This window comes from Asterias amurensis, chromosome 13, assembly GCF_032118995.1.
Source record: "Asterias amurensis chromosome 13, ASM3211899v1".
Taxonomy (NCBI): Eukaryota; Metazoa; Echinodermata; class Asteroidea; order Forcipulatida; family Asteriidae; genus Asterias; species Asterias amurensis.
In genome coordinates, this window is record NC_092660.1 from 17,369,333 (window position 1) to 17,396,055 (window position 26,723).

At 37.6% G+C, this 26,723-nt stretch overlaps 1 protein-coding gene across 1 annotated transcript in view; it reads left to right on the top strand.

The window, feature by feature from the left end:
• Positions 1 to 26,723, top strand: part of LOC139946468 (receptor-type tyrosine-protein phosphatase T-like) — a 50,610-nt gene that overhangs the window by 12,977 nt on the left and 10,910 nt on the right. The window contains exons 13-34 of the mRNA XM_071944137.1: positions 661 to 702; positions 1,716 to 2,021; positions 2,480 to 2,791; positions 4,209 to 4,502; positions 6,027 to 6,253; positions 7,645 to 7,714; positions 9,493 to 9,599; positions 10,284 to 10,488; positions 11,225 to 11,324; positions 12,222 to 12,459; positions 13,218 to 13,251; positions 13,945 to 14,065; positions 16,015 to 16,097; positions 16,968 to 17,224; positions 17,981 to 18,068; positions 19,927 to 20,003; positions 21,008 to 21,044; positions 21,901 to 21,998; positions 23,517 to 23,636; positions 24,627 to 24,778; positions 25,268 to 25,403; positions 25,798 to 25,926. Of these exons, the coding sequence (XP_071800238.1) occupies positions 661 to 702; positions 1,716 to 2,021; positions 2,480 to 2,791; positions 4,209 to 4,502; positions 6,027 to 6,253; positions 7,645 to 7,714; positions 9,493 to 9,599; positions 10,284 to 10,488; positions 11,225 to 11,324; positions 12,222 to 12,459; positions 13,218 to 13,251; positions 13,945 to 14,065; positions 16,015 to 16,097; positions 16,968 to 17,224; positions 17,981 to 18,068; positions 19,927 to 20,003; positions 21,008 to 21,044; positions 21,901 to 21,998; positions 23,517 to 23,636; positions 24,627 to 24,778; positions 25,268 to 25,403; positions 25,798 to 25,926 (3,233 nt within the window). The remainder of the gene's footprint in view (positions 1 to 660; positions 703 to 1,715; positions 2,022 to 2,479; positions 2,792 to 4,208; positions 4,503 to 6,026; positions 6,254 to 7,644; positions 7,715 to 9,492; positions 9,600 to 10,283; positions 10,489 to 11,224; positions 11,325 to 12,221; positions 12,460 to 13,217; positions 13,252 to 13,944; positions 14,066 to 16,014; positions 16,098 to 16,967; positions 17,225 to 17,980; positions 18,069 to 19,926; positions 20,004 to 21,007; positions 21,045 to 21,900; positions 21,999 to 23,516; positions 23,637 to 24,626; positions 24,779 to 25,267; positions 25,404 to 25,797; positions 25,927 to 26,723) is intronic.

Sequence of the window (26,723 nt, forward strand, 5' to 3'; positions counted from 1 at the left end):
TCGTGTTTTGAGTTTATCGCTCGGTGAGCGTTTTATTCATTTTTATTTTGGCATCGGTGCAATGCAAAATTTGTAATCTGTTTTTCACTATTCTCTCGTGACCCAGATGGCCGATTGATCTCAAAATTCTACAGGTTTGTCATTTTATGTATATTGTGGATTACGTAGAGTGCTTATGTTGCCAGCAACTTTTTTGCTAGCAAAACCAATTCTGTAATGTTCCTTTAAGTAGCTTAAAGACACTGGACAAACCTGTGACAATTTGAGCTCAATTGGTTGTCGAAGTTGCGAGATATTAATGAAAAAAAAAACACCCTTGTCACACAAAGTTGTGTGCTTTCAGATGCTTGATTTCGAGACCTCAAATTCTAAATCTGAGGTCTCGAAATCAAACTCGTGGAAAATTACTTCTTTCTCGAAAAACTACGTCACTTCAGAGGGAGCCGTTTCTCACAATGTTTTGATACTATCAATCTCGCCCAATTAATCGTTACCAAGTGAGGTTTTATGCTGATAATTATTTTGAGTAATTACCAATAGTGTCCACTACTTTTAAAAGAAACTATAGGTAGTACAAAAAAAAAAAATGAAAAATCAAATAAAATGTTACAAGTAACTTGACCTCTACCCACGTCACTATTGTTTTCTGCTCTTTTACAGGGTGTGCAGCCAACTATTTTGGGAGCAACTGCCAATGTTCAAGTAAGATTGTTATTTCTGGTCATCTTTACCCGTGCATTATCACTCTCTGTGCATTAACAACAAAAATACAAATATGGATTTGCTATGAGCTGTGAAGACAATAAGTATGGTTGAGTAACTTTCGGGAGATACTTTTATGTGCTTCTGAAAAAGTCTTTGAATAAACGCTACTTTCAGTTTACAGTAAACTTCTATTTAAAAACAATTGTATTGTATTGTATTGTACTGTATTTTATTCCGAAACTGGAACAAACCCAATAACCCTGGGGACGTTATCATCAGTATATAATAAATAACAATTAGTGAGGAAGTCTTGAGGAAAGGTAGGAGAGTTATCTTAGAACAAAAACAAACATTGGTTAGAGGCAGTGGACACAATTGTTAATTACACAAAATAATTGTTAGCATAAAAACTTACTTGGTAACGAGCAATGGAGAGCTGTTGACAGTATAAAACATTGTGAGAAGCGGCTCCCTCTGAAGTAACGTAGTTTTCGAGAAAGAAGTAACTTCCACATTTTTGATTTCAAGACCTCAGTATTAGATTTTGAGGTCCCGAAATAAAGCATCTGGAAAGCACACAACTTCGTGTGATAAGGGTGTTTTTTCTTTCATTATTATCTTGCAACTTCGACGACCAATTGAGTTCAAATTTTCACAGGTTTGTTATTTTGTGCATATGTTGAGATATACCAAGTGCCAAGACTGGTCTTTGACAATTACCAAAGGTGTCCAGTGTCTCTAAACCTGATCACACAGTTTGATTTTCCTTTTAAAATGGTAAAAACACAAATTTAATAATATTTTCGTTTGGATAATAAATAATTAAAAAGATTTGTTTTTATACAGAGCTTGCAGAGTACAGTGCACTTAAAAGCCACCACGCCAAAGGGTCTATACCCTAAGGGTCTATTAATACATCAACCAAGAAGTTATCACTCCATTTAAATTTACCATTGCACAATCTTGCTCTTGTCGTTTTCGATAGCTTATTTTGATTTGCTCCCCCACAGATGAGAACCCAGTGCTTGGTCTTGGAGTCATTTCACATGGTCCTCAAAGTTTGACGATTACATGGGAGCATGATCCGTGTGTTTCAAGGTACTCACTGACGTATGAATTGACCAACAGAGGTCAGTGCGATGAGATTACATCTCCTGGAACGACATCGGTTTCAGACCCCTCCAGCGGGCAAACATCTCAGTATTTGTCCAGTCTCGAGTCATTTTCTACGTACATGGTGTACATCGCACCTATATATCAGAACAACATAATCGGCCCTGAGTCCTCAGCATCTGCAATTACTCTGGATGTTACAGGTAAATGTCTATGGAATTCATTGACTCGGTGCATAATGCGCAGCTATTTTACATGGGTCTTTTTCTGTCGGCCATTTTGGCAGTCAAAATGTACATCTTTAATGCGCGCTTAATCTGTAAAACATTCAAAGGCGCTGGTCAAAGAACAAGAAGAAACTTTCACTCGATATCTGCATAGGCTAATCTGAAGAGATGGGTTTTGAGAGAATGTTGGAATCTACTGGGACTCGAACCCTTACTCTGCTGATCAGAAACACTATCACTTGAGTCCATTGCTTGCCAGCAGCTCAAACACATTGTAGCTGCGTCCTTTATAATTCTCAGCTGCAGGAAAGAAGGATTAGCCTCTCAAATTATTATTTAACCGCTCGGCCACGACATGCCTTGGGGATGTTAGAGACGCTGAAATGCTTTTCAACGAGCCATTAATATTTGTACCCTTTTTCTCACCTGCCTAGACCCAGACCCTGTGGCCCTAACTGTGACGGCTACGAGTCCATCACATATTCTTGTTGCATGGGATCCAATATGTGGAGCTATTGACTACAAAGTGGACTACGTACTGAAAACCTTAGACAACTGTGAATCGTATGAAATAACACCGTCATCAGTGTACACCTCCCCACCAGATTGCCCCTGCAACTCAACATCAGTTTTTATATCAGGTCTTAATGCTTACTCTACTTACGTCATAAGAGTTCAAGTACAAGTAATTGGCAGCTCTTCGTATGGGCGAGAGGCATCGAACGAAGTTATCACTGTGACGTCAGGTAAATGTTTCACCACAAGAGCACCACTTTAAAGGCACTGAACATGTTTGGTCATTTCTCAAAAGATAAATTAGCGTTAAGACTTATTTGGTAACAGGCAACGGAGAATTCATACTTTTCAATAACCTCTCTTTCTGTACAAATGTATATACTAAGCGCCTTGAGTACCTTGTTAGTAGATACGTGCGCTATGTAAGACTTTGATATTATTATTATTATATTATTATTATTATTAGCTGTTGATAGAACTGACTCCCTCTGAATTAGTAACGTAGTTTTGAGAAAGAGGTAATTTCTCACTAAAATATTTGAATCTGAGAAAGACTCGCGCCTTTTTCAGGCATCTGGAACCATCACACACATTTTGGCGATAATGGTGTTTTTTTCTTTCATTATTTTCTTGGGAATTTGAAGACCAATTGAGTCAAGTTTTCACAGCTTTGGTATTTTATGCATGGATCAGGTTGCATGGGTACACTAAAGCCGTGTTTGCATTGGACCAATGTTTTACGGGGACAGTGGTTAACATTCCAAAAGGGGAACTTACCAGCGTCCCCACTTGGATTAATGACATGGGTAAACTAACTGACACGATCAACACATACCGTCTAACTAAAAGGGTCTAGGTACTTTTTGTAGGACAAAAAACACAATATCCACAGATTTGCACTAAGCTTACACAGTTTGAAGATGACAGTGGTAGAAAGCTTCCCTGAAAATATTACTTGCTGAGCAAAACAATATCATGACAATAATTTTCGTCTCACAGTGATCATGAGACGAAAATGATTTTAGCATTAAAAAATGTATTTTCATGACATTGTTTTACTCATTTCTTAAAAACTACAGCACTAATATTTTGATGTACGCTTTCTACTATCATTATCTTCAAACAGTGTCAATTTAAAGTACCCAAATTCTTTAAGACAAACATACGAGAGCGCTATCGCAGTGACCTTTGACCGGGGTGCTTGCCAGCAAGAATGCAATGAGTGCAACCGAGCTTTCGTCCGTGTAATTAATGCAAGTGTACGATGTGTCATCACACAATCACGTGGCCCGGCAGGTAGATTGGGGGACCGGATGTGGCTTTTTATCGGGACGGCTTTTACCCTGATCGCGTTCACATTGGACTTTTGGGCTCGGTTAAACTAACCTGGTCAATTTAACTGGGCACTCGTGGGTCGGTTAAACTACCTATTCCGATCGGGTAAGTTACCTGGGAGGGAAACTTCCAGGGGCTGTTCGCATTGGACTTAAAATGGGTAAGTTACCCATTTGCTCGGATAGTTTACCCAAATTAAGTCCAATGCTAACAAGGCTTTTGTGAGAGTATTTGTCAACAAATACAAACAAACAACCCAAATAGCGACACACTTCACTATACAGACTTATTGCAATACATTGTTTACTATAGAACCGACTGCAGCTCCAACTGATGTACGTGTACTGAGTATTTCAGAGACCAGTCTGAGTTTCTCTTGGAGCGAGCCACCATGTGGAGGTCGAGGTGGTATGATCACTGGGTACTCATATAAGCTGACTCAAGTAGGCGCTGACAATGAAGAAGGCCCGACCATTACCTCAAACACAGCCGTGATGATCAGTGGTTTAATACCATACACTAATTACAGCTTCCAGGTTGCAGCCAACACCGATATGGGTACTGGGCCGTTTAGCAGCAGTCTTAATACAAGAACGACAGAAGGAGGTACGTAACTCCTTCTTAACCATGCCCAAGGCCAACTATAAAAAAAAACCAGTTGATCGTCTGGATTTTTCTAAAAAGAGGAGGATGAGGGCCTTTTACTATTTTTTTTTCAAGATGGCCGCTTAGTATTTCAAATCAAACAGGCCACCAATTCTTCAGTTTGAACCCATCGCAAACTATTTAACATCAATATGTTGCATGAGGGCCTGTGTTAACACTATCAAACGGGGTCCGTTTACACTAAAAAGATTCGCTGTTGTAGGATTCACTGATATTGTTTATGAAACAGATGGTTACACGTGTTGGCTCCTAGCTCCCCATCAGCTAGGGGACGATCAACTGGTATTTTTTTTTTATTTGGCCTAACAAGAGCATTGATATAAAACTAATCACACATTGATTGAAACAATACAATAGGGGACTTTCAAAACGCTTGGTGGCAGCAGACTTACCAGGTAAATTCCATTGTTCTTGGTAATGTGCGCATGCTCAGAACTAAGTCTGCTGCCTGCTAGGGTTCAAAAGTCTCCAATTATGAGGCATTGGAGGAAAACTGCATGGTCATATCTTGAAGCGTTTCAAGAGGTGTTCACAGGGGCAACATAAGACATTTAAATATGTCAGGTTTATCATTGTCTTGTCAGCAGAGTGTGGGTTCGAATCCCCAACTGTGACACTTGTGTCCTTAAGCAAGACACTTTACCATTTCTTCGTCCTTTGGATGGGGCGTAAAGCCGTTGGTCCCATGTGTTGTGTAAACCCATGTAAAAGAACCCAGTGCACTTATCGAAAAAAGAGAAGGGGTTTGCCCCGATGTTCCTGGCTGGTTTGGCAGCATTGCGCCACAGCACCTTGTAAACCATTACATGGTGTGCTAAGAATTAGGTCTGATAACTCAAACTTCGTCCCACTCACCTTGCAGTAAAAATACCTGACACTTTGCATCCTTTGGCCAAAGGTGCGTTATAAATACGGTTATTATCATTATTATTTTAATATTTTGTTTTGGGTTTTGGTCATGCCGGTATGCCAAAGTACGGAGCTCTGGAAGTGCCATCTGAGATAATTATCGCAGAATACAGACAACATAAATGTAAGATGACAGCATCCTGATAATATTTGCTCAGGATGCCGACATTTTGAAAGTAGGATGACGTCTTTTTTTTAAAAATCATTCGAGGTCTGAGGAAGACGGAAGCCTATGTTCAGGATGTCACAATCCTAATATGGGTTCTTGGGAAGTCGACATCAATGTACAGGATGTTGTCATCTCGAAATAACTTACCTCCAGAAGTCAGCATCTTACTAGCATGATGTTGAGATCCTTAAAGGTAAACTGTATTGGGAAGACAACATCTTACTTTAGGATGACATCATCTCAAGATGTTGTCGCTCTACGTTTATGATGTCACCATCCTGCAGTCAATTAACTCAGGACCTCAATAAGTGTGATGGAACTTCCAGAGCTTCAACCCAAAGCTACAAACTTATACTAACAAATTCAGCAACTGTAATATTTTGTAGTTCCTCCTGCACCGATGGATTTGATGGTAATTAGCGCTGATGAGAGTTCGATAACAGTAGAGTGGAAAGAACCAGATCCTCCACATGGAATCATACTCAACTATGATATCTCTTACTGGCCATCCATGGAAGATGAAACATCAGCAACCGAGGAGACAGACGTTGGTGTGACGTCATTGAGCTATCGTATAGAGGGCCTCACGACAAATGTCAATTACTCCATCAAGGTAATAGTCTGTGCATTTATTACTTTGTTACAATAGTGATAATTTCGCAAAACTGTTAGATGGAACGATGACAGAGAAGTCAGTTTAATAATATTGGACATTGAGCATTGGTGTTTGTTTGTAGAGTGACTGCTTAATTTCGATATTGGACATTAGGCATTGAAGTTTGTTTGTAGAGTGACTGCCTGTTTGAGATATTGGGCATTGATGTTTGTGCAGTGAATGCTCATAATTTCGATATTGGACATTGGGCATTGATGTTTGTTTGTACAGTGAATGCTTTATATTTTGATATTTTGATATTGGACATTGGGCATTGGTGTTTGTTTGTACAGTGAGTTCTTTTATTTTGATATAGGACATTAGGCATTGAAGTTTGTTTGTAGAGTGACTGCTTGAATTGAATTGATACTGGATAGGCATTGATGTTTGTTTGTAGAGTGACTGTTTAATTTTTATATTGGACATTTGTGCTTCAAAATTTGTTTGCTCAATGAATGCTTTATATTTTGATTCTTTGATATTTGACTTTGGGCATTGATGTTTGTTTGTACAGTGAATGCTTTATATTTTGATATTTTGATATTGGACATTGGGCATTGATGTTTGTTTGTAGAGTGACTGCTTGTATTTTGATATTTGGCATTGAAGTTTGTTTGTAGAGTGACTGCTTAAATTGGATTGATACTGGATAGGCATTGATGTTTGTTTGAATATAGTGACTGCTTACATTTTGATATTGGACATTCGGCATTGATGTTTGTTTGTAGAGTGACTGCTTATATTTTGATATTGGACATTGGGCATTGATTTTTGTTTGTACAGTGAATGCATTATATTTTGATATTTTGATATTGGCCATTGGGCATTGATGTTTGTTTGTAGAGTGACTGCTTATATTTTGATATTGGACATTGGGCATTGATGTTTATTTGTAGAGTGACTGCTTATATTTTGATATTGGACATTGGGCATTGATGTTTGTTTGTAGGGTGACTGCTTATATTTTGATATTGGACATTGGGCATTGATGTTTGTTTGTAGAGTGACTGCTTTTATTTTGACATTGGGCATTGTCATTGGTTTGTAGGGTGACTTCTTATATTTCAATATTGGACATTGGGTATTGATGTTTGCTTGTATAGTGAAAGTTTATATTTTAATGTTGGACTTTGGTCATGCACACGTATACGACCTGTGCCTGCTTTTTTTTCTGCTCTCTATACGAATAGACATTCACATACATTTGTACAGTGAATGTCTACTTCTTATATGTGCTAACTTTGTTAATTATTTGTCGAATGCAATTATAGGTTCATCATCAAACTGTGTGAATTTAAGTGACACGGTATTGTATAATACTATCTAATACTATCTTCAAACCTATAAAGGTGCGAGCTAAGACGTCTGCTGGTAGCGGTGTTTGGAGTGTTGCTGTCACATATACAACAGAAATTGGTGGTAAGAAATCTTGGAATTATAACTTTTATAAATCTCACAAAACTATTGAATATACCACACAAACAAAACATTGTAGTTTGACTGGTGGAACACACATCAAGTTATGTCCATACGCTCCAAAGCTTAATATTAATAATAATAATAAAACCATTCTTATATAGCGCATATCACCGTGAGGTCCCTATGCGCTGTAAAAGGAAATCCACAATTATTGTACAAAGTAAACAGATATGTTTTCAACCGGGTTTTGAATTGTTCTGATGTCTCAGCCTGTTTAACAACCTCTGGAAGACTGTTCCATAACTGAACTGCTGCATATTGGAAAGAGCGGGAACCGTACGACTTGGTTTTGACTGGGGGGGGGGGTCAGAAGGGATTTATTTGAAGATCGCAGATTCCTGGTTGTTTTGTACTCCTGAACTAAGCTTTGAAGATAAACAGGGGCAATACCATGGATTCATTGATAAGTCAGAACCAAAACTTTAAAATCAATTCTAGCCCGTATTGGTAGCCAATGTAGATTCTTAAGAAGAATATTGGTAACACAGGCCTACATAATTTGTTTGTTACAAGGGCAAAGACACCATGTCATTTTCTTCTTGGTAGAGGGCACCCTATGAGAAAGCCTTTAGTTTCTTCTGGAGCATTTCAAGGGCACCAAGGCAATGACAAGGGGGGCACGGAGGCAATCGCCGTCCTTGCAATTGCCTTCGTAAAGTATCAAGCTTTGGATAACGCCTGCTATTAAGTTGTGCACCCTTGCGATAAATTTATTATTATTGTTCTTATTAATGGTTTATTTAATCTGAATAAAAAACAACCAAATGGTCGACAACATTCAAATTGACAAAGTTTTTACAGAGTTAAGAAAAATAGAATTAGCAATAAACAGGCAAAATCAATACACAAACACGGAAATTGTTGGTTTTCTTTTTTGTTTTGTTTTTTCAGAAAATAAAAATTAGCTTAAAGCTGGTATTACTAGCTTGCACACATTTTTCAGCCTCTTTTTCAAAATAATTGTTTCCCGCCTGATTGTCCAAATGAGGAAAGGTCGTGTTCTGGGGGTCAAATGCTGGTGTCCACATTGTTTAAAGGCAGTGGACACTATTGGTAATTACTCAACATAATTATCAGCATAAAACCTCACTTGGTAACGAGTAATGGGGAGAGGTTGATGGTATAAAATATTGTGAGAATCGGCTCCCTCTGAACTGGCGTAGTTTTCGAGAAAGAAGTAATTTTCCCTGAATTTGATTTCGAGACCTCAAGTTTAAAACTTGAGGTCTCGAAATCAACCATCTAAACGCACACAACTTCGTGTGACAAGGGTGTTTTTTCTTTCATTATTATCTCGCAAATTCGACGACCAATTGAGCTCAATTTTTCACAGGTTTGTTATTTCATGCATATGTTGAGATACACCAAGTGAGAAGACTAGTCTTTGACAATTACCAATAGTGTCCACTGTCTTTAACCGGTCCACAAATTTATTTTCAGAATTTTCAGAGTTTCCGTTTTGTGTAGATTGTGAAAAACAATTCAAAATTACAGGGGGTCTATTTGTGGGTCATATACAACAAATTTTGAATACATGTCGCCTTGCGTTGTCGTAGATCACTCAGCGAGGTTTTTTTCCTTTTCTGGAGGCTTCCCCATCTTGAAATAGAATAGTCCAAATATCGACTAAACCTATAGTTCAACTTTTATTGCTTAAAGGGTTATTTTCAACAATTTAAATTCCTCGTTTGATTTGATAATCCTGATTGTACCCACAGTTCCTGGTCCAGTCGAGAATCTTCGGTCGACGGATCAAACTGATATGTCAATTACCTTGGAATGGGATCCACCGATGAACCCAAATGGGCAAATCATGAACTACATCGTATGTATTGTGTTAACAATATTTCCATGAGTTACTTGTTGATTACACTAAAAAGACTGCAACAATGGTGAACAAGCTCGCTAAAGCAGCGTTACATTTAATAAGACATAAGACATACATGTAAGACAAATTTAATGATCTCCAATAAGAAGAAAATACATTGCACGCACAAGTATTAAAGCCATTCGACACTTTTGGTAAACAGTTGTTCAAGGCCCACACTTTGTGTATCACAACTTATATATTAAATAACAAACCTGTGAAAATTTAGGCTTAATTGGTCATCGGAGTCTGGAGAAGACCCACCCTTGTTTTCGCACTTTTTGCACATTTCGCCATATCATGACATGTGTTTCAAATAAATCTGTAATTCTCGATATCGAGAATTGGCAATTGTTTTAATGATTTCTAAAAAGCATTTCATGGAATATTATTTCAAGAGAAGTCTTTCACCATTACCTTCTGTAAACCCTGCAAGTTATTTGAAAATCTGTGAATTTTTTTTTCTGATCAAAATAGTACTTTTTCAAAATTAAAGTTAAAATCTTTTTTTTTTTCGCCTCTTATTTGTTTGAGAACATCATTTTCTTCTATGAACTATCAATGGAATGAGGTAAGTTCTACTAATTAAAGTGATTATTTATGAGTTAAACTTCCTCTCAATTCCAAACACACTGACTCTAGGTGGAGTACAGAGCTGTGGAGAAACGTCACCAGGCGGACTTTACTGCAGATACTGCGTACATGAATAAGGAACTAGGAAATGAGTCACGGGCTACACTAACCAATCTCGAACCAACAACTAGATATGAGTTGAAGATTTCAGCACAAAACCAAATGTTCACCAGCGATGCAGCAGTACTTGAAGTATTTACTAAGCCACTGGAAAGTAAGAAAATACTTAATTTTTAAATAATTTTTTTTCTGATTATATTTAAAGCTGTTGGTCAAAATCACTTTTCAGTAAATAATTTATAAACAATGTTTATAAAACATGCTATGAAAGAATAGTAAGTTTTAACTATTTGAAAACTGGTCCTTCAAATGGGTCAGCATTGGAATGCGTTAGTTTACAATAACATGCTTGATATCCTTTTGATTTAAAAGTTAGTTTTGTATGTCACTTGCTTTCGAAAGTCATGTGATAGGCCATCATATGACCTTTTTATGTCAACTGTTTGACATAATAACACTTACTTCCATCATCTGTTAAAATAATGGTTGGTCAGTGTGGAACCAACCTCCAGAAATCTGCAAGTCTGACTCAACGATGAAGTTTAAAAAGACTGATCTGGGGTCAATTTCATAGAGCTGCTTAAGCAAAAAAATTGCTTAAGCACGAAAATAGCTCGCTTATTTTACACATGTTACTGGCAACAATTTCATGCCATGTACATTGGTTGTGACTGGTATTTAGCTGTTGTTTACTTAGCATAACAATCGAGTGGAGTCTTGGCCAGTAATCTGATTTTACTAAGCAAGGATTTTTTTGCTTAAGCAAAATTTTGTGCTTAAGCAGCTCTAGAAATTGGGCCCTCCCAATTCAGAGCTCATTCATTTGTTTATTGTTGATACTTTATTTGTGCGCTTTTAAAAAACTCCATATTTTTTAAATATAATTCTAGACCCTCCTTCACCCCCGGTACCAAGCTCAAATCCAAGCGACGCCACAGATACTACGGTCACTATCAATCTCAGCCGCGTACCTGACGATGTTTATATCACGTAAGTTTAGTGTTCACAGAAAATAGTAAATAGTGCCTCATAATGATCTGAACTGTTTCATGCTATATTCCAAACTGAACATAATACCTAATCTAGAGCTAGCATGAAACAGCAGTAGTGCACCTCGGAGACCACATGGGGAATTTGGGGAGTTTGCAGTGCCTGGAAACCTTCAAAAGTCGTTGTTATGTAGGACTGGAAGATTACAACAAGCCATCAGTGAAAAGCAACCAACTCAATTTTTTCCCTGTTTGCTTTAATTTTTTAGTCTTTTAATGTAAACAAAAATATGGACATTTGATGTCACACAGGATGTAACCTAAGCATCATTTAATATTAAGTAGGAGAAAAAAGAGAATGGGAGACTTTTGGGACGCTTGGTGGCAGCAGACTTACCATGTAAAGTCCATTGTTCCCGGTTATGTGCGCACGCTAAGAACTACGTAACTTACCATGTAAAGTCCATTGTTCCCGGTCATGTGCGCACGCTCAGAACTACGTAAACAATGGAGATTTACCTGGTAAGTCTGCTGCCACCTAGCATCCCACAGTCTCCCATTAGCTGTTGCGAACTGCTTACCAACCAATACTATGGTGTACATGTAAGTGCAAAAAATTGTATGGTTCTGATGTTTCGACCCTAGCAAAGTCTTAATATCACTTAACTACCTGTTCATGTTTGTTGTGTTGTCATTTACCCTTTGAGAAAGACTTTGCTAGGGTCGAAACTTCAGGCCATATTAAACTAATTTTTGCATTTATGAGGAGAATTACAAAATAACGACTTGATTAAAAGCTATAGATTTGATAACCTCAAAAAGTAATGTTTTTAAAGTTGTTTTTCTCTTTATTGTAAAAGACGTTCTAAATTAACTTCATTTACTCCTAATGCTACAGTTCTTACGTCATTCACGTTAAGAAGACTGAATCCAAGAGGAAGAGAGAAGCTCTAGACCCCATCCACTCTGAGGACTCTCACGACGACTACATTGCAGCTGAACTATCCAAAGAGATGGTTCAAGACTCTTTTGTAGTTGGAGATGATAGAATGTATGGAGGCTACTTCAATGCACCACTAGACACAGGAGCAACATACGACATTCGTGTTGGAGCGGTTAGCAGTGGAAATGGAACGGTATGTTAATGATATGGTTAAAGACACTGGACACTATTGATAATTGTCAAAGACCAGTCTTCTCACTCGGTGTATCCCAACATATGCACAAAATAACAAACCTGTGAAAATTTTTCGTTGAAGTTATGTGATAATAATAAAAGAAAAAAACCCTTGTCTCACGAAGTTGTTTGCTGTCAGATGCTTGATTTCGAGACCTCAAAATCTAATTCTGGAGGCTCAAAATAAAAATTTGTGTGAGATTACTTTTTTCTTGAAAATTATGTCACTTCAGAGGGAGCGTTTCTGGTAGTGGCTGTTTATCAATATCTGTCTTAACAAAATTCCTGTTTGGTTTTTGTTTTTTTTTTTGTGGAGGGAGGGGGGGATTTTAAAGCACCTGGCGTACCTTAATGTACGCTGTATGATATTTTGGTTTGTCCTATATAATGCAAAAACAGGCTTTGCTCCTGAGATTTATCTGACTTGTTTACTCTATATTAGCCTTGTGCAACAAATGCGCTACTCGGCTTAATCAATCACAAGAATCATCTCTGCCCTCACAGGTCCCCATTTACCCCTGGGTGGAGAGAAGCAATAATAGTTATTAAGTGTCTTGCTACGACCGGGATTCGAACCCACACTCTGCTGAACAGAATCAGCAGAGCTTGAATTCGGTGCTCTTAACGGCTCAGCCATAACACCCCATCTATCAACAATCTTCTTTTGAAAACAGTTCTCAGACAAAATAACAATGTGTGCATTTGGTTTAATTACAGGACGTCACTGTGACATATTCAGACCCTTTATCAGGTAAGTAAATCAAGACAACAAACCAAGTGGAGAAACAAAATTTTGACTCCACAAAATGGCGGACTGTGTTAGTAAACATGCAACTTTTTAGCAGACTTCCTCTTTTTCTTTTCAATACAGTGCCATAGAAAACTGAAAAACAGTGTGGAAAAGTTAAGTGTGATCAGCAATTTCCTTGTTTTTTCTAATTTTAAAGTTGCATGTCTGTTTAGTTCATGAAGTTAAATGAAAACCACACAATGAGCCGTTTCTCACAATGTTTTATACTATCAAACTCCCCCCATTACTCGTTACCCAGTAAGGTTTTATGCTAATAATTATTTTGAGTAATTATCAAAAGTGTCCAGTGCCTTAACGGGTCAGGGTACTTTTTGTAACATGAAACACAATGTCCACAGATTTACATTAAACTTACAGGGTAAATATGTCTTACATGCTAAAATAAATTGTGTCTTACGGAGATGAAAATTATTTTTGTGACTGGTTTTACTCATTTTCTCAGAAAACTACAGCACCTCAGTAAGATATATTTTAAGGGAAGCTTTCCACCATCATTATCTTCTAACTGTGTAAGTTTAGTGTAAATTCATGGCATTGTGTTTGGTGTCCTACAGAAAGTACCCAAATTCTTTAAGCCCACTCCTCTTGGGTTTAATATTTTTCAAAGTTGCAATCCTGTCTTATTTTCTGTAGCTACTGTAGAAGCTACTGTGGAAGCAACTAGTTCATCACCTGTTGGTGGCATCGTCGGTGGTGTGCTAGCTTTTATCATCGTTATCGTCATCATTATCATCGGCATGATTATGTACAGACGGTAAATATTATTGGATTGTTTTCATCTGTCCCTTTTAATTTTGGATAACTTTCCGTGGTGCCACCATGTTTTCACTCATTGAGGTAAATTAGATACTATATTATTATTTCATATTGAATGAAAAAGTGATGGCGCCATACGGAAACTTTTCCTTCCCAATGTTATTTATACCTATCTTGCTGGCAAATAGTTCACATGCAGAACAAGGAGTAGAATCAATTTGAATTTTGTTATTATTCATACAGGTTTTTTGTATTTCTCATTGTATTTAATTTGTAGGCATTCTAGTCTGCACTTTGAACATTTTAAAGTCAAATTTCTATCTATATAATATATAAATGGTTGACCAGCTCTTGCTGCTGGCTTTTGCGAAATTGAATGAAACTAGCGACCTAATGAAATGATCTCATTGGCTAGTGAATAATAATTATTATTTGTGGCCGAGCAGATAAGAGCACCGAATTCAAGCTCTGGTGATTCTGGTCAGTGGAGTGTGGGTTCGAATCCTGGTCATGACACTTGTGTCCCTGAGCAAGACACTTCACTATAATTGCTTCCCTCCACCCAGGGGTAAATGGGTACCTGTGAGGGCTAAGCTTGGGCGATATCGATTTATTTTATTCACGATATATCGCCGACAATATATCGCGATATTCGATATAATCGCGATTAATTAAATTTGACATCATCAGTCTTCAAACTCCAAGTAAAAGTTGTAGAAGAGACAGTCATAGCATAAGAGAGGTGTTCTAATGACCTATTCTTCTGGTTTTACTTCAAACCCATGGGGTGCAAGATGTCTAAGCTAGCAAATACATCGCGATATTTAATCGCTATCGCGATATATCGCGATTATTAATATCGCGATATTCGGTAATATCGTGATATCGCCCAATCTTAGTGAGGGCACAGATGGTTCTTGTGATTGATAAGCTTTGATTGCGCTATATATTTGGCAGCACAGGGTGTATACTCCCCAGAGAGCTGAGATGGTTTAAGGAATGATTTAAGGCCCAGTACCAGGGGTAAAAATGTTGAAGCGTCACTGCGTGACGGACCTGAGCGCTATACATGTATAAGAAGCCACTATTATTATTATTATTATTATTATTATTATTATTAAAGGAACACGTTGCCTTGGATCGGACGAGTTGGTCTATTAAAAGCGTTTGAAACCGTTTGTTACGAAATGCATATGGTTAGAAAGATGTTTTAAAAGTAGAATATAATGATCCACACAAGTATCACTCGAAATTGCACGGTTTTCCTTTTACGTCGCGAACTATCACGGTCGGCCATTTATGGGAGTCAAAATTTTGACTCCCATAAATGGCCGACCGTGTTAGTCGACAGGGTAAAAAGAAAAACCACGCAATGTCAAGGCATATTTGTGTAGATCATTGTGTTCTACTTTTACAATATCTTTCCAACCATATACATTTTACAACAAACGGTTACAGGACGCTTTTCAAAGACCAACTCGACCGATCCAAGGCAACGTGTTCCTTTAATAGTGGCCTTTTATTAGTGGCCTCTCATGGCGCTGTACAAGCAAAGTTTATACAAATACAAAAGAAAGTATAATAATAACTATACAACATTGCCACTATATAATGACAACTAAGGTAGAGATTCAGGGTAATCAGTTGAATGAAACAGAATTATGAAGTGAACAGATGAGTTTTGAGTAGTTGTTTGAAAGAACTTGCAGATGAATCTTGGCAAAGAAGAAGAGGAAGATTGATGAAATTGAATTACTCCTTTTGACTGTTAAATGTTGATTCAAGGGAGCATTCTTTTTACTTCTTTTGACTGTTAAATGTTGATTCAACGGAGCATTCTTTTTCCAACCAAATTGAATGAGCTGTGTGTGAGAACATGAATGGATTTTTGTTAAAATTGGCCAGGAGCCAAACCTTCATTAACAATTGTATCTTGATGGTTTTTAGGAAAAGGAGTGATGGTGGCTCGAAGCAGCACTTTGAAACTGATGGCGACATCCATCTAGAACCGACTAATAATTGTCTAGCAAGTATGTAAAAAAAATTCTTCTTTTTTCTGATTATATCCTTTCCCTTTATAACACACTCGCCATTTTCTTTCACTCGTAGAGTTTTTTTATAACCATTTCTAAAAGTTATTCACACCAACTTTTAAAAAATTGTTTGTCAAGGATATTGTGATTCAGTAGCGAGACGACAATACTTTCTAGTCATTGTGAAATCAGCGAGTACCTGGTAGGATTCATAAGTGCCTGGTACCTTGTTGGTAGATGCGCTATATTAGACTTAGATATTATATTCATAAATACCTCAGACAGTTTCGCTATTCCTATTGGTGGAGAGCGCGTCACGTGGGTGTGTATAAACCTTTGTTTATGACCAGTAAAAAGTGTTGAAACATGGGCATGACACGTGAACTTACACCTGTTCTTATAAGACAGTTTCTTCATTCCTATTGGTCGAGAGCAACGACTGAAACTGTTGTGCCACATCCCGCGATACGCGCGACGCGCACAGCATTCCCTTATAAGGAGTTGTTTACCCGAGGGCGACGGAGGGGTTTAGTATTTCATAGCTGGAGGGGTGTTGTGTTCAAAGAAATACTTGAACAATTATAATTTTTGCCTTTATTTTACTTTTTGACCTAAAAGTGTTGATGTTTTTGACCGAAAAGGTATTTATGAATGGGAATCAAAGTGTGTTGAATCGGTTTTCAACTAGTGGTTTAAACCCGCCGAGGCCTGGTTCTTGATAATTTACCTCGACTTTGTCTCGGTAAAATTATCAAGAACTATGCCTCGTTGGGATTAAACCACTAGTTGAAAACCTCGTCACCACACACTGATTCCCTTATTATATTAATAATAAATTTGTTGTTTCCCTGGTTACCCTTAACGAAGATGCATCATCAGTGTGTATTGAACCTGCTGTAAGAGACAGACCCACACCCACTGGTACACCGTCGACATCCCGTGCACCAACTATACCTACACCCACTGGTACACCATCGCCAACCCGTAACCCCACTGAACAACCTCCAGAGCCCACACAGTTACCATTCACAAATCCACCACCGGTCCGTATTGAAGAACTTGAGGAGTATATTCAGATGAAGAAATCGGCGCCCGCTGATGAAGGCTTTGAAGCTGATTACAAGGTGAACATTTACTTCTGTAGCTGATTGTTTTATTCTTGTAATAATAAGGGCTTTTAGATATGATTTCTCCGTTTTTAACCGAATTTTCTCTTAAACCCCCACTCATAACAAAAACCTTTTTGAAAAACTTATATATTAAAAATAACAAAAATTGTATTTTTTTTTCTTTTTATTTTTTGTCTTTATATTTAAAAACTGAGATAATTTCATGAGAAATTGAAGATATAACCACATGGAGCGCCCCAGATTTAAGAGCAGGGCTTTCAAAACCAAAGACAAATGTATGTAAGAAGGCATCATACCTGGCTTATTTCACGCTCGCAACCTTTCAAGCTTTGCGCTCACAAGCTTTCAATCTTTGTGCTCACAAGCTTAATAACAATAAGAAGAAGAAATACTTATATAGCGCAACTCAGTACTGCAAGTACTCTCAATGCGCAAAAACAAATATACAAATTTATACAAGAGAAAGCAACAAATAAACTAAACAATATATTTTTAAAAAAAAGATTGAGTGAACAGGTGGGTTTTGAGATGTGATTTGAAGAGGTCCGGGTTTATCAGAGAACGGAGGGTAGCAGGAAGAGAGTTCCAAAGGGTTGGTACGCTGAAAGCAAAGGCTCTTTTACCGTATGTTTTTGTTCTGTATGGGGGAACTTGTAGGAGAAGCTCATAGTTCAGGTTTTTTGTTTCACCAAACGTGTTCATTCAGTGCCTTGTAAAAAAAGTTTTGACTCTTCTTTATTTTATTTCTAGACTCTTCCTGAGGGTCAGTTACATCCCTGGACTGTAGCAAGAAAACCAGAAAACAAGGCCAAGAATCGTTACGCTAACGTCATCGCTTGTAAGGAAGCTACATGTCTGTGTTTTATGTTTCCCAAGCGAACTGCTTATAGGGGTCTTTAGTTGTTCTGTAGTAGTAATAATATTAAACGCAAAAAATAGTTAATGGCCTGACGTTTCGACCCTAGCAGAGTCTTTCTCGAAGGCTAAAAAGAAAGAAAGACTCTGCTAGGGTCGAAACGTCAGGCCATTAACTATTTTTTGCATTTATACTCTCGGTCCATTTGGTTGGTAAGTTGTTTGCAACAGCTAATTCTATTTTCTCAATAATATTAAACAAATTATATTAAACGTAATAATAATAAAGACTTTTAATGCACACCTGTCCCCCCCTGCTGGTTGATCAAGGCGCAGTAAAAACCAAAAACAAAATGGAAAAAAAAACAGGCCCAACTAAATTAGTTCTTGAAAACCTGTGGCATAAGATAAGTTTTGAAGAGAGAGTATGTTACTTCAAAAACTTCACTTCATATGTTACTTCATAGGGAGCCGTTTCTCATAATGTTTTATACTATCAGCAGCTCTCCATAATCCTTTTTGAGGTAGGGCAGCCATAATACGCGCGCGTCACCATGGCACACTCACCATGTTGGTGGTCATTAGGTTTACGTGAAAACGCCGCGTCGCCCCCAAAAAAGCGCACTTCACTGAATAACATACGTTCTATTTCTATGGTCAATACGCACAAATTTACCACAACTTTAAACAGTGTTGAAGCATTGTGTCCGCCTTACCTCAAAAAGGCTTATTGCTCGTTACCAAGTGAGTTTTTATGCTGACAATTATTTTGAGTAATTACCGATAGTGTCCACTGCCTTTAAAGGTCACTTCCAGGAAGAATGAAACACAGCATTATCCTTTTGTATTTTAGAACAAATAAGTTTAAAAAGATGAATCTTTCACAGATTTTATTTGATTTTCTTTTTAGATTGTGGTACCATAATGGATGTTAATGTTAATGTTAATGTTAATTCTGAATTCTGGTTTTACCATTACGTCGATGTGTGTGAGCAGTACACTCGGCACTTTCCCGAGTACTCTGAAAAACATCATAGGCATATCACTTGGGTGTATATAGTACTAACACATATTCAATTCAATTCAACTCAATTCTTGATTCATCATGGCCAGCATGAAAATCACTTTCTGGATCTGCACAATAAAAATACAGTTATTAAAAATAGCATAAAAACATACATGAACCGTAGAAATTAGAACAGCAACAATATAATAAAAAATATCACACGGCACATCGGTGTAAGGGTAAAATAAAAATTATTATATAACTGACTGACATACAGATCCTTGTCATTTGATTGGCGGAACTTACTTTACGTGACATTCACTGTTAATCTCATCCGCACCGGCGGTCAAAAAAATCTATTCGCCCATAAGGAATAGCATTTCCCATTCAACAGTTAGGATCATCCTTGTTCCCAATGTTTTGGTTGTAAGTAATTTGAATGATTTTTCATAATGTCTTACTTTTAAAATACATCAAATGACAAGGATCTATATGTCATTATATAAAACATTATATCAATATAAACCACAAGGGAAACTGACTGGGTAAATTTGTAAATGATTTTTGAGGTTGAACAAAGTCCATCCTTTGTTTAACGCCAAAAATTATATAAAACATTGAGTGGCTTTAATTCGTGGAATGGAAGGAATATTATCGGTCGGTTAAATTTGATCTGTTCCATTATACTCGGCTTTGCCTTGTGAAATGGAACAGTCCAAATTTTACCTTGCCATAATATTTCTTCCATTCCACTCTGAGCCACTCAATATTTGTATAATATTCTTTATCCGTGATGCAAATTTTGACTTCTATTAAATGTCAATATGATTCACAGATGACTACTGCCGCGTTGTGCTGGAGCCGTTGGAAAATAAACCTCATTCGGACTACATTAACGCTTGCTACATCGATGTAAGTACACATCTGTTTTTATTATGCAAATTTGAGGGGAAAAAATAAGCTGTTACCCGCCAAAAGAACGCGACCCAATTTTATGGCTCTGCTTACAGCCAAATTCAGTACGCTAAACAATTACGATTCCGCGCTTATGTGCAAGCGCTGAATTTCTCTGCTAGCCTTGTAAGCATAGAATGCCCTGTAGCGTTGAGTACAAAATTCACTGCTCATCCGTGAAATATGCTTGCCTGGTTAAAAATAAAAATTAAAAAACTGTAGCGTTGAGTACAAAATTCGCTGCTCATCAGTGAAATATGCTTGCCTGTTTAAAAATAAAAAATAAAAAACGCTCACTGAGCGATTAACCCCAAATGGGAAATTAGTTTTATTTATTACTTATCAAATATGACAAGAAATATTTCAAGAGATGTTTTTTACTATCATCATCAAAGACCGTGTAAGTTTTTCTGTAAATCTGTGATCTTAGACAAGTTTTTTCTAACCAACACTGTAATGTTCCTTTAAAGGCAGTGGACACTATCGGTAATTACTCAAAATAATTATTAGCATAAAACCTTACTTGGTAACAAGTAATGGGGAGCTGTTGATATTATAAAACATTGTGAGAAACAGCTCCCTCTGAAGTAATGTAGTTTTCAAGAAAGAAATAATTTTCCACAAATTTGATTCCGAGACCTCAGATTTAGATTTTGAGGTTTCGGAATCAAGCATCTGAAAGCACACAACTTCTTGTGACAAGGGTGTCTTTTCTTTCATTATTATCTCGCAACTTTGACGACTGATGATTAAGCTCAAATTTTCACAGGTTTGTTATTTTATGCATATGTTGAGATACATTAAGTGAGAAGACTATTCTTTGACAATTACCAATAGTGTCCAGTTCCTCTAATGCTTGCTAAATCGTTGTATGTACACGTCTATTTAACTCTTTTCAATGTGCTCCTTTTTCTTGCCATGATATGAGAAATATTTATTTAGATGTTTGTTTTTCTCTGCAGGGATACAGGGCAGAAGACAAGTACATAGCCAGCCAAGGTAATGTTAAGTTTGTGAGGCTTATAAACTTGATTTTGAGAAAGGGGGTAATGTGGGGATTTTGGTTAAAAAATACACACACAAAAATAAGTAATTTTTATTCCCAGATTACGTTTTGGGGTACGGTAGCACTATGTGTAAAATCTCTATTGTGTAGTGTTGGTTCCGAAAAAAAATGGAAGTTCTACAACTGCAACAAAAATGTTGGACAACCTAAACGGAGAACTGTTCAATGCTAAGATCTTGTCATACAAAAGAAAAAAGAGAAGGGGTTCGCCCCGGTGTTCCTGGCTGTAGCTGCCGTATGCACCTTGTAAACCCTTATAAGGTGCTACATAATTGGGTCTCCGATTTTGTCACTTCAATAACCTATCCTTCTGAAAGTTTGTATATATACATGTACTCAGCGCCTTGAGTACCTTGTTTGTTAGATACATGCGATATATAAGACTTTGATATTATATTATTTTAGTGTTGGCTCTGAGAAGAACGTTTCGATCAGTATGCTCCGATCGTCTTCAGGAGGATGCCAGACTCTGTTGCTGGATGCTGCTAATGGACCCTTTTCATGAAATATGTAAACTGCACAAAGCGCTTGGGCATAAACATTTTGGTTGGCAAACATGAGGGAACATGGCGCTGTTTTGTACACAGCTAATGGCTGCGTGACGCAGACGTGATTGTGCATCTCCTTAGTGCACAACTCTATGGCATTTGCCAACAGGGTCTGCACGCATGCGTGAATGTACTTGGCATGTTTCATGAATGGAGTCCATTAGTACTGCCGTGGAGATCATCTGGTGGTTAGGCATGGCTCAACTTGTACTAATTTAAGGTCGATTTGGTTTTCATTCAGGGCCAAACAAAGAATCCATCAAAGATTTTTGGAGGATGATGTGGCAGCTGAACGTGGATAAAATCATCATGCTGACCAACCCAATTGAGGAGGGCAAGGTAACAAGAAACAACAACAAAAAATATCTTAAAGGCACTGGACACTATTGGTAATTACTCAAAATAATTATTAGCATAAAAATTTACTTGGTAATGAGCGATGGAGATCCTGTTGATAGTATAAAACATTGTGAGAAACGGCTCCCTCTGAAGTAACTTAGTTTTTGAGAAAGAAGTAATTTCCAAGTAAAATATTTGAATTGATTATGAGGCCTCACGCGTGAGGTCTAGAAGTTAAGCATCTGAAAGCACTCAACTTCGTGTGACAAGGGGTGTTTTTTCTTTCATTATTTTCTCGTAATTTCTCAAAAACTATGTTACTTCAGAGGGAGCCATTTCTCACGATGTCTTATACTATCAACAGCTCTCTACTGTTTGTTACAAAGTAAGTGTTTATGCAAACAATTTTTTTGAGGAATTAGCAATAGTGTCTAGTTATAAAAACTGTCAATTTCGATTCACTTTATTATCCCCGCCGGGAAATTCATTTCTGCCTTTTATACATCAAATTTACAAAAATCAACATAAACCACAAGGGGAAACTGACTGGGTAAATTTGTAAATGATTTTTGGGGTTGAACAAAGAATTGACTAGAGTGGGATTCGAACCAACGACCTCCGGATTAACGTGCCGGCGCTCTACCAACTGAGCTATCTAGCCCTATATTGGCGGTGTCCCTATTTTGTCAATATCTTTGTTCGGGGGTGCCAGTCAGAAGCCATACAACCGTTAACTGCCGTGTTGCCAGGGATCACACACAAATTACGATACAACCTGGGAAGCGGCAGCTAGGGGATCACCATAAGGGGATGCGACTTTTTGTTTCAGATATCAATATAAACCACAAGGGAAACTGACTGGGTAATTCTTTGTTCAACCCCAAAAATCATTTACAAATTTACCCAGTCAGTTTCCCTTGGGGTTTATATTGATATCTGAAACAAAAAGTCACATCCCCTTATGGTGATCCCCTAGCTGCCGCTTCCCAGGTTGTATCGTAATTTGGGTGTGATCCCTGGCAACACGGCAGTTAACGGTTGTATGGCTTCTGACTGGCACCCCCGAACAAAGATATTGACAAAATAGGGACACCGCCAATATAGGGCTAGATAGCTCAGTTGGTAGAGCGCCGGCACGTTAATCCGGAGGTCGTTGGTTCGAATCCCACTCTAGTCAATTCTTTGTTCAACCCCAAAAAACAAATTTACAAAAGTTACATACAAATATTTAAATTTAAAAAAATAGTACCCCCAAAAAACCAAGCCACAATACACTATAAAAGAAATAATAAATAATATGAAAAGCTGTAATTAGGGAAACTGACTAGGAACTTTTAAAGAAGTAGGCTTTGAAACTTTGCATGGTGGAACTACCACCAAGGGAGGTTTGCGGTAACACCCTGAATATCTGTTTGCGTAGTGTTACATTTTAAATAGTTGAGGTCTGAGCAAAGAACTATTGACTGGAGCGTGACTTGAATCGACAACCTTTTCTCTTGTTGATTCAACGCTATTCAGATGAAGTGCCTGAAGTACTGGGTTGATATCGGATCTGCAGAATACACTGGTATTCAAGTAACAACAGTCAAGGAAGATGTTTATCTGGATTACACCGTACGCCTTTTTGACGTTTGTGAGGTAAGTACACAGCGCTTTAGGATACGATATATTACAGAGGCACACAATGGTCACTATCTAGTCATTATGGCTTGCCTTCCAAAAGCAAATTCATGTCTCAATGAATCACAAATGGCGTGTTGTTGAAGAGCAGATAAGAGCGAGCTCTGGTGTTTCTGATCAGCAGAGTGTGGGTTCGGGCCCCAGTTGTGACACTTGTGTCCCTAGCAAGACAATTAACCATTTATTGCTGCGTCCTTCTAATGGGACGTAAAGTCGCAGGTCCTGTGTGTGTTGTGCTATGCACATGAAAGAACCCAGTCCACTTATCGTATAAGAGAGGGGCTCCGTATTGCAGGTTTGATTGGCTACATATTGCGTCGCAGCACCATTACATGATGCCATAAAGAATAGAGATTATGCTCATTGTGCATAGGAGGTTATGCTCTTTTCAAATGTGTAACAAAATTAAAAACGACCTTGGTCGACAAACTACTCATTTTGCTTGATCGCATTGTAAATTGTCTGAAGGCAATAAAATGAAAGCATATCCATCAATCCTAGTATGTAAGTTCATTCCACAAAATTAGTTTTTCGAATTAAAGGCAGTGGACACTATTGGTAATAACTCAAAATAATTATTAGCATAGAACCTTTGTTGGTGACGAGTAATGGGGAGAGGTTGAGGGTCTAAAACATTGTGAGAAACGGCTCATTCTGAAGTGCCATAGTTTTCGAGAAGGAAGTAATTTTCAACGAATTTGATTTCGAGACCTCAGATTTAGAATTTGAGGTCTCGAAATCAACCATCTTAACGCACACAACTTCGTGTGACAGGTGTTTTTTTTTCATTATTATCTCGCAAGTTCGATGACCGATTGAGCTCAAATTTTTACAGGTTTGTTTTATTATGCATATGTTGAGATACACCAACTGTGAAGGCTAGTCTTTTACAATTACCAATAGTGTCCACTGCCTTTAATACGATTTGCTTGTTGGTTTGTGAAATAGGTCGGGAAGCAGGAATCTACTCACCGAGTGACGCAGTTTCACTACACCACGTGGCCTGATATGAAACCACCAGAGTATCCAACTCCATTACTCAACTTCCTACGTGTGGTCAACACAACCAAGAATATTGGACGCACCGTCGTACACTGCAGGTAATATCCAAATCCAAACTTCAAATCAAAGACTTTATGGAACTGCAATAATTTTGTCTTATAAGACACTTGACACCTTTGATAATTGTCAGAGACCAGTCTTCTCACTCTGTAAATCTCAACATAAGCATAAAATAACAAACCTGCGAAAATTTGAGCTCAATTGGTCGTTGGAGTTGCGATATTGCGATATAACTATGAAAGAAAAAACACCCCTGTAACTTGAAGTTGTGTGCTTTCAGATGCTTGATTTCGAGACCTTAAATTCTAAATCAGAGGTCTCGATAGCAAATTCATTGAAAATTACTTCTTTCTTCGAAAACTACGACACTTCAGAGTGAGCTGTTTCTCACAGTGTTTTATACTATCAACTTCTCCCCAGTGAGGTTTTATGCTAATAATTATTTTGAGTAATTACCAATAGTGTCCACTGCATTTAACACCAAAATGTGAATATAATTTTGTTGATGTAATTGAATTATTATTCAGTGCTGGAGTTGGTCGTACGGGAACCTACATCACTCTGGACGCCATGTTGGAACAGATGAAAGAAGAAGGACAGATTGAAGTTCTTAGCTTCATCAATCAGATGCGACATAGACGCATCAAGTCAGTCCAGACAGTCGTAAGTCAAGAGTTTTAAAATATCATAAGCACTAATATATATAACTTGACATAGTTTTGTTGAATTAGGGTATTAGAAATAGGAAATTTGCAGGTACAAGCATGTAAAATCTTGTTTGGAGACGTGTTGGTTCTGAGAAGAAATGGTATGCTCTATAACGTTTTGAACAGTATATTCTGCTTGATTTAAGAATTTGTGTCTTCTCGTGAAGACGACCAGTAATGACATGTTGAGACCACAACGATTGTTCAAGTTTATTATTTATCTCATGTTATCCGTTTACGACAAAGTGTGTTATACACAGGGTAAAGTAAAATTAGGTAACAACAATGCTTTCAGATTATATTCCTCATTACTGATAATTTTTTGTTTTTTTTATATTTTGTAATTTTAGGAGCAATACAAGTTCCTTTATGACGCCATTCTGGAGGCCTACCTGAGCAATGATACAACGTACCGTGTCACAGAATACCGGTGTAAATTAACAGCTCTGAAGAAGTCAGGAATGGAACAACAATTTAAGGTAAATCTCTCTATTTATATATATTGATATTCATAGAACTGAAAATAGTTTTTATTGCAGCTTTTTTGTTATTTTGTAGTTAACACGTTAAATGTGTACACCTTTGAAACAAAAGTTGGTTGTCAGTGTGGAGTGGTTTAGGGCATCGAATTCAAGTTCTTGTGGTTTGGTCATCAGAGTGTGGTTTCAAATCCCTGTCAAGACATTTGCTTGTGTCCTTGAGCAAGACACTATAATTGCTTCTCTTCAACCAGGGGTATAAATGGGTACCTGTGAGGGTAGACGTTGATGTTTGAAAAACCCTTTGGAGCGTCACAGCAGCCCTGGGCTATATATTTCCCAGGGAGCTGAGAAAGATTACATGAATGGTATTGGCCCAATGACCAGGGCACTATGAGAAGTGCGTTCATGCATTTTTCCAAAATGCTCTTTATGATACCTAGTTGCTATGTATATAGGTTTTCTCCGTCAATTTCAGGAAATGAGCAGCCAATTTAACCACCAACCTATTCTATTTTGCGCGTAATCCAATGCTACTGAAAAGGGTAATCCGATTTTGTTTTATGATTAGTCAAGTGTAATGTTGCGTCATTCGATTTAACAATAATCATTCAATTTAACAATCGTCAAGGCAGCATTCAAATTCGAAAAAGAATGATGATTCACTATAAATTGAACAGAGTAGTAAAAGTATTTGACTCCACTCAAAACGAAATTGAATGGCCGAATTCTGAATTTGAAACGCAGTTACAACTGGAGAGGCAAACCAGCTTTAATTCGACTGTATGAAAATTAAA